The 13,560-nt window shown below is 43.8% G+C and overlaps 1 protein-coding gene across 1 annotated transcript; it reads right to left on the bottom strand.

Moving 5' to 3' along the window:
- Nucleotides 1-4,293: 4,293 nt before the first annotated feature.
- On the bottom strand, nt 4,294-13,291 carry LOC129179225 (zinc finger protein 25-like). The gene is made up of 2 exons (XM_054772185.1): nt 12,956-13,291; nt 4,294-8,354 (listed from the first exon to the last, which is right to left on the bottom strand). The coding sequence occupies exons 1-2, from the start codon at nt 13,044-13,046 to the stop codon at nt 6,823-6,825; spliced, it is 1,623 nt and encodes a 540-aa protein (XP_054628160.1). The 5' UTR covers nt 13,047-13,291; the 3' UTR covers nt 4,294-6,822.
- Between the last annotated feature and the right edge of the window lie 269 nt (nt 13,292-13,560).

Consider the following 13,560-nt stretch of genomic DNA (forward strand, 5'->3'; position numbering starts at 1 on the left):
CCACAGTAGGCAGGCTGGGTGGCACTGCCCCCCACTTTGGACCAAGCCTCTCAGGGCGAGCAAACTCTACCCGTCTACTCGCCAGCTGCTGTGGTGTCGCCCCCTGCTGGGCACAAGCCCTCTTCAGGCGAGCGGACTCTGCCCATGTCGACAACGGCTGCTCTGGTGTCGCCCCCCTCTGGCGACGGGACCTCTTCAGGCGAGCGGACTCTGCCCCTGTCAACGACGGCTGCTCTGGTAACGATAACACCGCCCATCTGTGCGGATCAGATGGGGTCTCACTGTGCACCGCGATGTCTGCAACCGCGGTGTCAATGGACGCTGCTGCAGTCCGTTGAGTGGGGCTGATAAGCTTCACACGCTGACCCCCTGGCAGGATAATCACTGCAGCTCCCAGGTCCACCACACAACTTGCAGCCTTCAGGAAGTCCCGGCCTAATATGCATGAGTCGCACACATCTGCCACCCAGGCCACAAAGGACTTAGAGAGACCCCCTAGGACAAACTTGAACTTCCCTTTTCCTTTCATCTGGACTGTCTCCCCGGTCACTGTTCTCAGCCTTGTCAAGGTTGGCTCTATAATGGTTCCCACTGGAACGACGTCAGACCTTACTATCGTGGCTGAAGAACCAGTATCCACCAGGGCCGTGCAGGCAACATCTCCAATCTGCACACAGACATGACAGGGGTCTCCCACCTCCGTCCAGCCCACAGCCACAACAGCTGTATCGTCGGTGTGCTGGTCCCTGCACGCAACCCCCGTATCTGCAGGCGGAAGTTCCCGGTTGACCACTGAAAGGGCCCGTGCCATCCGGGCTACACGGGCCCCTTCCCGTTTCCCCACGCGTCTATCAACTTGGGGCAGCGGCGCAGCAGGTGACCTGGTTGACCACACCCCCAGCAGGTCATGGGGCGCGTGCGTCGGTCACCCCCTTCCTCACGCTGGGCTGAACGGGCCATTACTGCACAGACCAGTTCCTCCACCCACGGCGGCCTTTTCTCCATCCCTTCTGCCGCTATCGCAGCTGAAACAGGGTGGGACGGCGTCTGCAGCGCCCCCTTGGCTGCAATCTCCCTCTCCATGGCGAGCGCAAGGGCCTCATCCAGAGTGGTGGGGTGGGTGAGCTGGACATGCAGGCGCAGCTCGTCTGGTCTCAGTGCTTGGACGAACTGGTCACGAATCAGCTCGCTCTGGATTGAGCCCGGCATCCCTGCATATGCGCGCCGACCCAGGGCCTCGATGTCATGGGCGAGGCAACGAAGCTGCTCACCTGGCTGACGCTCACGGTGCTTGAATTCACAGCGTGTGGTGTCTTTAACATTACACACCCCGAAACGCCTGTGCAGTGCGCCCACTAGCGTGCAATAATTAAGCCTCTCTTCCGGGCCCAGCAGCAGTAAGCAGGACGCAGCGTCATCTGTCAACGATAATGCCAGCAGCACCGCCTTCAACCTCTCAGTCCAGCCTGCTGCATCAGCCACAAGCTCAAACTGTGCCTTATAAGCTTCCCAGCTCCCTTTGCCAGAGAATTTCAGTGCTTTCATAAGGTCCCACATGTGCTGATGGGCGCCGCCATGTTTGTTCCTCTCCGCGTCTTGACGCAGCTCCAACATGGCCGCCGCGCTCTCATTTTGGCGGGAAACGCCGGAGTCATGGAGTCCGTGCTCCGCGAACTTTGTCTCATGCATGCTTATTACACACTCGCCGTCTTCCTCTTTCACCGTCGGTCGAGCGCCGAACTCACCAGGCATTTCAATCACGCACTGGTCAGCTCCCTCCTTCACCTTCGGTCGAGCGCCGAACTCACTGGGCATGCTCCCCCCACAACAGCGGTCGTGCAGCGGGGTTGAAACCGAAACTTCTGACACCAATGTAATGCCCTGGTTGTGGGGAAGGAGAGACTCACGTCGCCGATGCACTTCAATCGCTTTATTCACAGCGGAGAACTTTGCAACAGTTCACATTCACACCAGGGCTGCTGTAGGCCACAACCCACGCCAACATCCACAACAACTCCAACTTTCCCCACACTTCTCAACACACCCACCTCTCGCTCGTGACGTCGCACCGCCACTTTCCAAGCCCCGCCCCTTAAAGGCCCAGGAACACAAGTCACAGATATTACAATAATATGAAACAAGTTTTCTAAGGACGTCTGCATGGACTTTCCTAATAGAGTGTGACGCTCGGTGTCAGATTTTTTCATCGCTAAAATATGGTTTTGATAATTTACATTAATATTTGAAATCGTTTTTGGTTTACATAGCCACATGGCTATGTAAATAGCAACTTAAGCTGACAGATAACAGACAGATTTCAAAAGCAGGAAAAAAGGGGCCTAAATGACATACTCACATTTAGTCAAAATTAAGCTCCCAAATGACTGAATACGAACCTGCTTCTAACTTGAACTCCCCTGCCTTTGTTTAACTTCATTCGTACTTGTGTAAAATAAAATACTTTAGTACAATCTGTTTTTTTTTAACTACTTTTGCTTTTTAAATGTTAACCGGTGGTGGTCTTTTTAAATTTTTTTGTTTTCAATAAATTTAATACGGAGGGAGTTGCATACATTCCCACATTTATGTCCACCGTCACGTTTGTCTTTTAGTGGCTTCGTCAAGCGAACAATCATGGCGGTTCGTTGTTTAACTCAGCAAGGTCGGCTAACTTCTCATCAACTCTCTTTTCAGGTTTTAAGATAGCCTCCAAAAAGACGTGGTTGGAAACTTAAACTTGCTCACCGTTATCTGCAGATGGGGGCTTTTTCTCCGTTGATGATTTGCTGCGAGTTGGTGGCGCTGATTCTCTTCCACCTTCTCTTTCACTGGACGTCGCCATCTTAGCATAGCAGAGGTCCATCTTCTATCACGTCATCAATCTTCACTTCCGATAGTGTTCTAACGCTCCAAACTGAACTTACGTTTCGTGGGTTTAAGAAAAGACCCACCTTAGCGCTATTTGAAGCTATGTGCTACCATAATCTATATAACTGTTTCATCGTATACTTGAAACTTCTGTCGGGAGCTGGCCACCAAATTTCGCTAACTTTTCCTCCCCTTCTAACTTCCGCCTCTTTCTTCTTCGAGTGATTTTTTTCCGGTAGCCGAATCATTAATGACGTCACACTGCTGCTATCTTGCGGCGGTATTAAAGACTGCTCAAGATGAGCGATGGGGAAGAAAGAAGAGATGGAAACCACTGATCTGTACTAATAAATCTGGATAGATCATAAGTGGGACGCGCCCGTGCAAGCCGCTGAAGCCACAGAGAGGCCATCTTACCACTCATCTCGTACGTAGCAGACTACATTGGCACAGCGTACATAGTGTACAAAGCAGATGAAGAGGCTAACAGAACATCTATATTTTACATTAAAAAGCGGGGAGATTCTCCCATTCCTTCAAGTAACGCAACCTTCGTCCCTTAAAAACCATTTGATACGTTATTCTCTATCTTTTGGCTATATTAAATGTACTTTTCCCCTTCCAATTCTCATTGCCTTTGGGACAAAATTCTACTGTGCACCCTGGCTCAGCACTCCCCTATAGCAATGATAGTTTTACTCCTCTAGAAAGAGATTTTCATTTGAACTGCATATCCCATCCCTTTTTTACACTAAAATCCATGGTCACGATCCTTTACTTTTTATTCTTACTTTCATACAATTCACTATGCTCTCGTCTGTACAAAATATGAATCATCAAAGAGAGTGACTTTGGACAAGTTTTAAAATCATTTAACATTTTGATGATTTTTTTGTTAGAAATAACCTCTTTTCTGATATAGAAATATATTTGAACAAAAACCACAGGAATAATATGTGATATAATATGTAATAATATATAAACATTGTCTCCATATGGGGGTTCATTTTAAATTCGGGTAAACAAAAAAAAACGCATTTTTTTATATTTGCAAGCAACCGCAAATGATTTAGTAGTCTAGTCGCGGTTGTTTGTTTACATATCCCCCACGGCCCCCAATGTAAAGCCGTTATGACTCAGGTATGGTATGATATCGACAGAATTTTTAAAAATGATCATACCCGAGTCCTTATGACTAAGCTCAAGCACACCTGTTGTGAAGACTAACCTTGCATTTAGTGTGAGTGGGTAACAAACTAACAACACACTTAACAACTCACAAGTTCTGACATAAGTCATTGTCCGAGAAGTGTTTCTTGTGAGTGGTAATATGGCGGCCGCGTGGCTTCACAAGTCACTGACCAATGGCCTATCTAGATTCTTTAAGTACAGATTAGTGATGGAAACGTAATCAAAATAGCCTTTATTGCAATTAATATGTGCAACAACGAAAATGATCAATCCAATTACATACTATCTTGTAATAGGTGGATTGCTTTATAACTGCTGCTTTATAACCTTAATTAACAATTATGCATAACAATTATGCATAACTAATTAGCGAGGTCGTGATATACTGTGGCTTAGCAGCGTAATTACGTTAAACATAGACGAACATCAGCAACACAGTAGAATATATAGCCACTAATACATCAACCTTTATTCTCCAACTACATACCTTTGTGCAGGGGTCACCAACTTTTTTTCTTGTTTGAGCTACTTTTAGAAAATGAAAATGGCCAAGAGCTACTCATTTTTGTAGAAATGATTTTCATACCTTATTTCAACCCAAACAAATCAAATATGCTTGTTTTACCAAAACATGAACAAAATGTTGGTATCCACAACTCACATTTTATGCTTCAGAATACTTTTCTTTCTCGTGTTCTCACATTATTAACTGAAAACCTGAATGAAAAGCAGGCCTGCGGGCCATATGTCTCACTGTTCATCCATCCATCTTTTTCTATGACGCTTATCCTCATTAGGGTCGCGGGGGCATGCTGGAGCCTATCCCAGCTGACTTCGGGCGACAGGCGGTGTACACCCTGGACCACCAGCCAATCGCAGGGCACATATAGACAAACAACCATTCACACTCACATTCATACCTATGGACAATTTAGAGTCGCCAATTAACCTAACATGCATGTTTTTGGAATGTGGGAGGAAACCGGAGTACCCGGAGAAAACCCACGCACACACGGGGAGAACATGCAAACTCCACACAGAAATGCCCCACGGAGAATCGAACCCAGGAATCCCGATCTCCAGACTGTGACTGTGGGGTATACTGCGAAGCGAGTTTCGTGGGTTAGCAGGTGTGTTGAGTGTAAATAACGACTTTACTCTCATAATATTCATTTTTTCTTTATTCTGGAACTCTCAGATTATTTTAATATTCCGTCGTAACAGGCATTGCCTGAGGCAGCTATGAAAATGGGGGACTTATGTGACCTTTGGCAAAGGTAATCTTACGACTTTCTTTTATTCTCGTAAACGTACTATTTTTTTTTGTAAATTTCCGACTTTTTCTCGCAAATCTCCGACTTTATTCTTGTAATTTTGCGACTTTGTTCTTGAAATCTCAGATTTTTTCTCCAATGTGGCCCTAACACTCAGTCGTAGATAAACAATATGAAATAGGAGTGAAATGAAGCGGTGATTGCTAGAGACAGCTATGAAAAGGGGGGACTTGCGTGACCTTTGGCCTTGGGCAAAGGCAATATTACGGCTTTTTTTCTCATAAATTTACAACTTTATTGTCAAAATGTCAGATAATTCTTTTTCTCAATGTGGCCAAGCAATAAGTCGTAGGTGAGTACTCAGCCTGTTTATATCACAATATTTGCTGGAGGAATAAACACTCCACTGCAATAAAAAAAACTAACACAACTTTAAAAGGAAAAAATTGTCACCACAAAACATCAACGCTGCCTCCCAGTGGTCACCACGAGATACAGCATGACTCATGAGCACACTGCCGCTACTCATCAATCGACCAAGTACTTATTTGTCAAAGATAATGAGTGTAATCAATGATTTCACTTCGTTATGGCCATGAATAAACGGATCGGTGTTTTGCATTTTAGGGCAATGTGAGTCACTTTCGCTGTCTAAACAGTCTTGTCACTGTGTTCATCCCGACACAGTAGAGCACACACTCCGCCTCACTTTCAATAAAACACACACACACATTCTATTATTGAGATCAGTAAAATATGAAAACAATACAGACCTCATTAAAAAATGAAAAGACTGTTGTCCTCCCTCGCTCTATTGGCGCCAACGATGTTGCTTTTTGGCAATAATCTTTTTGAACGCCTCAAAACGCTCCATAATAATTACTTGCTCATTGGGATTGCTTCATTTTTGCGCGGAAGTAAAATGATACGACGTCAAAGGCCCCATTTTATGTGAACGCGCACTGAGCACAAAGCCGAGAACCGACTTGATAATAACCACCGTTGCAGTACCAGTTCCTTCTCTTTAGGTGTGGGTAATTTAGGTTTTGTTGAGCTGCATTTTGAGCACAAAGCCTGGGTTGGTTGCGCCACTTTTGCAGAATACCCCCCATGTCACTGTGGCCATGATCTTATGTTTGTGTCACAGTGAAGTTCTCTGCACTAACGCAGATTTACGTAAGTGTTTTAAGTTTGAGGACGCGTTGTAACTTATGTTCTGTGAGCATGTACAACACTATTATAGAACATTGTCACAGCACAAACACAATTTCCTGATCAGTGATGTACACTTCTGTAGTCCAAAAAAAGAAGATAAGGAAAAACTACATGTTGTCCTCAACCAAAGCTGCTGTTATGAACAGCACACTAACTCAGGAGGGAATGGGATACCATACACACAGCAGATCACCACTTTCTAGAAGCTTCTCACGTGTGACGTTACACTCCTGTGATTTCATCATATTTTAGCACAAACTGGCCAGTGAAATGTTTATTCTCCGTTGTGTGTCTGCATGTGTGTTGTCAAGCTTTTCTTACGAGAATAACTTTTACCACAAACGGAGCAACTGAAAGGTTTGTGTCCCGTGTGTGTACTCATGTGTGATAACATATTTGACTTACGAGTGAATCTTTGACCACAAACAGAACAATCAAAAGGTTTTTCTCCTGTGTGTGTTCTCATGTGTCTGACCATCAGTGCTTTCCGGAAGAATCTTTTATCACAAACCGAGCAACTAAAGGGTTTGTGTCCTGTGTGTGTACCCATGTGTCTGACACTGTCTATTTTCCACGAGAACCTTTTACCACAAAGTGAGCAACCAAAAGGTTTTTCTCCTGCATGCGTTTTCATGTGTGATACCATGCCTGACTGACAGAAGAATCTTTGGCCACAAACAGAACAAACAAAAGGTTTTTCTCCCGTGTGTGTTCTCATGTGTCTGACTATCGCTGCTTTCCGAGTGAATCTTTTATCACAAACTGAGCAACTAAAGGGTTTTTCTCCTGTGTGTGTTCTCATGTGTCTGACTACCGCTGCTTTCCAACTGAATCTTTTATCACAAACTGAGCAACTAAAGGTTTTTTTTCCTGTGTGTTTCCTGTGTGATACCATGCCTGATGGATGATATAATCTTTGACCATAAACAGAACAAGACAACGATTGTTCTCCTGTGTGCTTTCTCACGTGTTGAGTCAAGTGGCACTTAAAAGAAAATCTTTTTGCACAAACTGAGCAGGTCCAATGTTTTTTACACGTCTTCTTTATAGAGCATTCAGATCGTTGATACTCAGTATCTATACTGATATCACCTTGACGATATGTATCGCTGCTCAAAGGTTCTTGGGTGTCGTCCATGTCTTCATCCTCAGGAGAGTGTGACGTTGTGTCGTCACTATCTGATAGTGGAGCTAAGAGGTTGTCTGCTTGTGATCCTCCACAGTGGCCTCCATCAGCTTCTGTTGTCATGTGTTGTGGTGATCTGCTACTTGGAGGCTCCGCCCCTCTGTTCTCCTCACTTGGACTGTGATGAAGCTGTGAGGACTCGGGTAGTTTCTCTTCATGGTCGTCAGTCTTCACACAGACAACAGTCAGTGGCAACCCGGTGACATCAGCCTCCTCTGTCTCAAGAAGACCCTCTCCCTCCTGAGTAATCCAGAGTTCGTCCTCTTCCTCTTTCACATGGAGGGGCTGTGGATCTCCCCGCTTTACAGTGGTTCCCACCAGTGGCCCCTCAATCTCAATGTGACCAATCATCTGCTGGACATCGGAAGGAAACAACCAATGTAAGGACTCACATGGTTTGTCTTCGTGGTCTTCAATCTTCACAGAGACACCAGTCAGTGGCAACTTGGTGAGATCAGCCTCCTCCAGCCCAATAAAACGTTCTCCCTCCTGAGTGGTCCAGAGCCCCCCCTCTTCCTCCTTAATGTGGGGGGGCTGTGCATCCTCCTGCGTCAAAGTGGAGCTCCCATTCTGCGGCTCAGGAGGACGTTGTTCTTGATGTCCAGTCAGCTGCTGGACATCTGTGGGACACACATATACAGTACAGATAGACTTTAGCTCAGACGTGAACCTACCCCCCAACCAGGATATAGTAAATATAGTGGTCTATATGTATATACAGTATATAGAAAAAGATTTACTTTTATTTTGGAGGATATTTAAAGATTTGTCTTTAAATACAAAGCTTTGTGTTATTGGTTCATTTTATTTTATTATTCAGTTTATTTCAGCCTTTTCTGATTATGCCATTTGCTCAATTTTTAAAATTTTTTTTGTAGTTTTTTTTAATTTTGTTTCTACTTTGATGCAATGACAAATTAGCCACTGGCCCTGGATGGCCCCCGAGCCACACTTTGGGCACCCCTACTTTTGTGGATCTTCATCTGGGTCGGGCTTGTGGCGTCGGCTCTCAACAACTCAGTGGCTCAGTGTCGTGAGCTCAGAGTTTTTTTGGAGGTGCACGTCTATGGAGTTACATTTGTGCCTCATTTTGTGGCCGCAAAGCTTAATTTTCAGCCATATTAACATTCAATAACTACTGTTGTGTGATCTGACACGTCGCTGCGGTCTGTCTCTCGCTCTCTCTCTCTCTTTTTCTTTCGCTTGTCCCTGAACGCTTTTTGTTGCCGTGCAAAGGGTGCGCTGTTATCTCCGGTCGGGTTTGGGGATCCTGGCTGGAGCCTGCGGCTCGCGTGCATAGAGGGCGGCAAGGCATACGGGCATTGTCAGTGGTCAGAATGCATACCTGTTGGTCGCTCTCCAGGAGGGGAGGGCACTGATGGATTAATACATTTTTTTCCTAATATTCTTGCAATCGACCTGCAACGTCCCAATGCAGCTCACGATTGACAATCTGCTTTAATGTTTCTCCTGGAACTTCTTCTATGTACTGTGTGTGTGTGTAGTGTTTCATGGACATGACAGAATGATGGATCATGTTTCCATAACTGGGCTTACACTGGGGAAAGTGTAGCTGGAAGAATAAAATAAAATATTTGTTTAAAATGGATATTTCGAACAAGCCAGTTTCTTCATTTCTTTTTTACATTCTTCGATCTCCTCCGACTTGGACACCAGTGCCTTCGTCAAGCTAACAATCATGGCGGTCCTTTGCAATGCTCCAAATTAAACTTCTGTTTCGTGGGCTTTACATAAGACACATCTTTGAGGTATCCGTTGCTCTCTTTGCTGTGAATCTATATTACTGTTTTTATAAAACAGTTCTATACGTGATACGTGTGTCGGGAGCTCTGAAAAGACGCCCGCTCAGTTTGTAAATTGAAATCGACTCAAGTACTTGCGAGGAAGTAGTAAAATGTTTGTACGCACCTCGTCAGTACACAGATACACCATGCGTATTGTAGTGCTTTTCTTTATGTAGGACAATTCAAACAAATATGACATTTAACCTGCAGAAAATAAAATAGTCACTGAAATGCAGATGAATTCTGATAGCTCAAGAGGAGATGAACTGAAATGGGTTGAAATACGGAAATAAAACCAAACAGCTTATTTGCCGATATAAGATAAAAATGTGGTCCCACACGGCGGAAATCTTTATTTTCCTTAAGTCTAAATGTCACACTGGATTCAACGGAGGAAATGTGCTTCAACACATTTGTTCTTATTGCAGAGACGTTGCAGCCCATGACAGAAGTCAGACTTGCTTCCTTATAACATTTTTATATTATATATTGTATTTGGCACCTCAGTGACAAATCAGCCACTTTGTCAGTCATGTGACTTTTCCTTGAAGCGATACGCGCACCGACACGAGGCTTCTCTCGTTGAGCTCGACACATGCGCCGACGCGTCGATGTCGATCTGGGTTGAAATAACCCAGTTTTAAAATCATTTGCTGATATCGGCCCGTCGGATTTAAATAAAAGTCGATACCGATACCAATATTCCAAATATTGACCCGTCGACCACTACATTTGATATCATGTATTTTTTACATTAGTAATTTATTTTCACAACACACATAATTTGGTAATAAATTCATTTAAGACAACAACAAAAAATCTGAGGAGCCACTTGGCTCTTTTTAGTGAGCCGAGCCAAAAGAACTGGCTCGCTAAAAGAGCCGCAATTTCCATCACTAATACATGGACCGAAAATAACCTGACGCAAGACGCTAAATGCGTGCAAAACTGTCAAAATCGTGCAGATTTTCCATCTAATATGAATTATTTTGCGTTTGATCGGGTCAGTTCGGTCACGGGAATAAGGGCGCAATATAATTTGCGAAAACCAAATTGCGCTACGGTATTATGGCCATGGTGCGTATGAAAGCAGATCTCTGATTGGTCGTGAGACATATTCCCATCCAATCACGATCTGTGTTGCAGCAGATTGTCTGTTGCTGTTGGAAACAAATATGGTGGTCCTGCTGCTGTTTTAGCTGGCGATCTGCAGACTGAACACGATGATTACTAAGTATTTTGCCAAGGCGGACTCATGTCACTCGGAGCGGGACAACAATAACAATAACAACCCTCCAAAAAAACAAAAAACACCGGCCGATGACTTGGATAAGCCCGCGGTTTCTCAGTTGGCCTCAACCTCAGCAGGCCCCTCCACAGGCACCAGTGACAGTTCCTGGACGCCGACGGTGCGTGATGGACGACAGCTGCCACCGAGACCTGGTGCATCTCATGTCGCCATAACCGCCTCGTTAAAAACAGTTCGGAAGTGGATGAAAGAAGTGAACACGGACATTGGTTATAAAGTCAAGGACGACGATTGTGTTTACGAGATTTGGTGTGAGGTGTGCAAGGAACATGGTACTGGTTCAGATCGTGGGTCGGCTCTTGTGGCTGGTAGCAACAGGGTGAAAAAGGAGGCAATACAGCAACACATTAAATCAACACTTCACCAACGGCCGTTAGCAACCAGGCACGCCAAATATTTGGAAGCAAACAAAAAACCAACTCCAAATGAAGACGGCTTTAAAAGGGCTGATGAAAAAACATTGGAAAAAATGGACAATTTTTTTTTGCCTGAAAATTGCTTCTTAGATGAGCTATTTGCTTGTAAAGTTAAAATCTACAAGCAACAAATTGCTTCCATTGGATTTTGGCAATTTCTACCCCTGTAATAGTCACTGTAATCTTATGTTTGTGTCCCAGAGCAGTTCCTATCCCTGTCAGGGGCAGACTTACCACGCGGCAAACACAGGGAACTGCCGAGGACTTCGTGATTTCAAAATCAAATGCCCGCAAATGTCTCAAAATCTGATGATTGATTTTTTAAAATTCGATACATATTACTTTTTTAGTCCTAAGTCACGTTCTAAAAACTACATCCAAATGCATAATCTATCATGATCCCAGGTTTCCCCTGGGATTTTCTGAATCTGTGGTGGTGGGCTGCATGAGACTGCTGCCGCTGTGTCATGCCGCGTCTGCAATTTTTTTTTTTTATTATGACAAATAATTTTCAGGACTTATTTATTAACTGTTTTATTTTTAACAGCAGAACATGAACCAAGAACATTGCAAAACTGTTGATTTAATGTCAAAGTTAGTGACAGCACTTAAAGTGAGTCTAAAATGCTACCTGATCTATTTAGTCCAATCATAGGTCAATAGGTCAATCATTGTCAAGCACAGAGCCACTGAGCTACGCCTCCCACATTCATATCATGCTGAAAATGTTGAAAAATGAGAAAAATGTTGGCAATTTCAATAAAATTACAATTTAAAAAGGAAAGGTAATTTATTTGTGTATGGGAAAAGTATCGAACCATAACACTAACTCAAACTGAACCGAACTGAATTTTGTGTATCATTTCACCCCTACTTAACACTGTCAAGTTAAAAAAAACTAACACATTTTTAAGGTGTAGCTGTTTTTATTTTGTAGTGGCGGTGCGCTACAATCAATTACATGTAGCAGAAACCCTGTGATCGTTTCGACCGCTCCCCCTCACTTCTCATGCAATGGACTATTCCATGTTACTGCACATGTGTAAATTGATTTCGGAAGACGGGAGCGAAACAAATTGGAGAACTTTCTCATATTAACACTTGTTAGTAGATTAATATTTAAAATAGTTTTTTTGTGCTATTTAAATAAACATGCTGACAGATCACCTTAACAGACAAAAAAGTGGCCCAAATGACATACTCACATTGAGTAAAAATTCAAAAGTAAAAAAGGATGTGGAGGGCCACAATGACTAGGTTTGCCTTGGGCCCCCAAATGACTCAATACAAACCTGCTTCTGACTTGAACCCCACTGCCTTTGTTCACTTGAATTTGTAAAAGAAAAGACATATTTTAGTACAATCTGTTTTTTTTAAACTACCATTGGTAACAAATGCAAGTTGGTGGTGGTGTTTTTATATTTTTTGGTTTAAAAAATGTAATATGGAGGAAGTTGCATACGGCACATTCCCTTTATGTCCACCGTCACTGTCCAAAACATATTTCGGCTTGTAACTGAGAAACACATTTTATTTTCTTCATTTGTCTTACACATTCTTTGTTCTCCTCTGGCTTGGACACCAGTGCCTTCGTCAAGCTAACACTCATGGTGGTTCTTTGTTTGACTTGCTCAGCAAGGTCGAATAACTTCTCATCAACTCTCTTTTCAGGGTTTAAGACGTTCGCTCACCTTTATATGCAGATGGGGGCTCCGTTAATGATGTGCTGGGAGTTTGTGGGGCTGATTCTCTTCCACCTTCTATTTGACTGGACGTCGCCATCCTGATCTTAGCACCGCAGTGCTTCGGCTTCTTTCACGTCTTCAATCTTCACTTCAGATAGCGCTCTAATGCTCCAAACCCAACTTCCATTTCGTGGGCTTTACAAAAGACCCTCCTTAGAGCTATTCGCTGTTTTTGTGCTGTGAATCTATTTAACCGTTTTATCGTTTCGTGGAAACTTCTGTCTGGAACTAGCCGCTCAACCAACCATTCTTGGTCGCCACCAAATTTCGCTAGCATTCCCTCTCCTAACTTCCACCTCTTTCTTCTCTGATGGATTTTTCTCCGGTAGCCAAATCATCCATGACGTCACACTGTTGCCATCTTGCGGCGGCATTGAAGACTGCTCAAGATGAGCGCTGAGGCAGATAGATGTGCAAAAGCAATCAACATCGTTTTTAATGCAGTTAATGTGTGCAACAACGTAAACCATCAATCAAATAACATCATCTTAATATCTCATAACATGTGTATACAAGATGACATAAAATAAGAGCTGAGGAACAATATACAT

Source organism: Dunckerocampus dactyliophorus, chromosome 4, assembly GCF_027744805.1.
Source record: "Dunckerocampus dactyliophorus isolate RoL2022-P2 chromosome 4, RoL_Ddac_1.1, whole genome shotgun sequence".
Taxonomy (NCBI): domain Eukaryota; kingdom Metazoa; phylum Chordata; class Actinopteri; order Syngnathiformes; family Syngnathidae; genus Dunckerocampus; species Dunckerocampus dactyliophorus.

Bases quoted from the DNA above. Each gene is read 5' to 3' on its own strand.
- LOC129179225 (XM_054772185.1), bottom strand. From the start codon at position 13,046: ATGGCGACGTCCAGTCAAATAGAAGGTGGAAGAGAATCAGCCCCACAA. The intron at 8,355-12,955 runs GTGAGCGAACGT...TGTGTCCCACAG, and splicing joins GCCCCCATCTGCATATAAAG to ATGTCCAGCAGCTGACTGGA.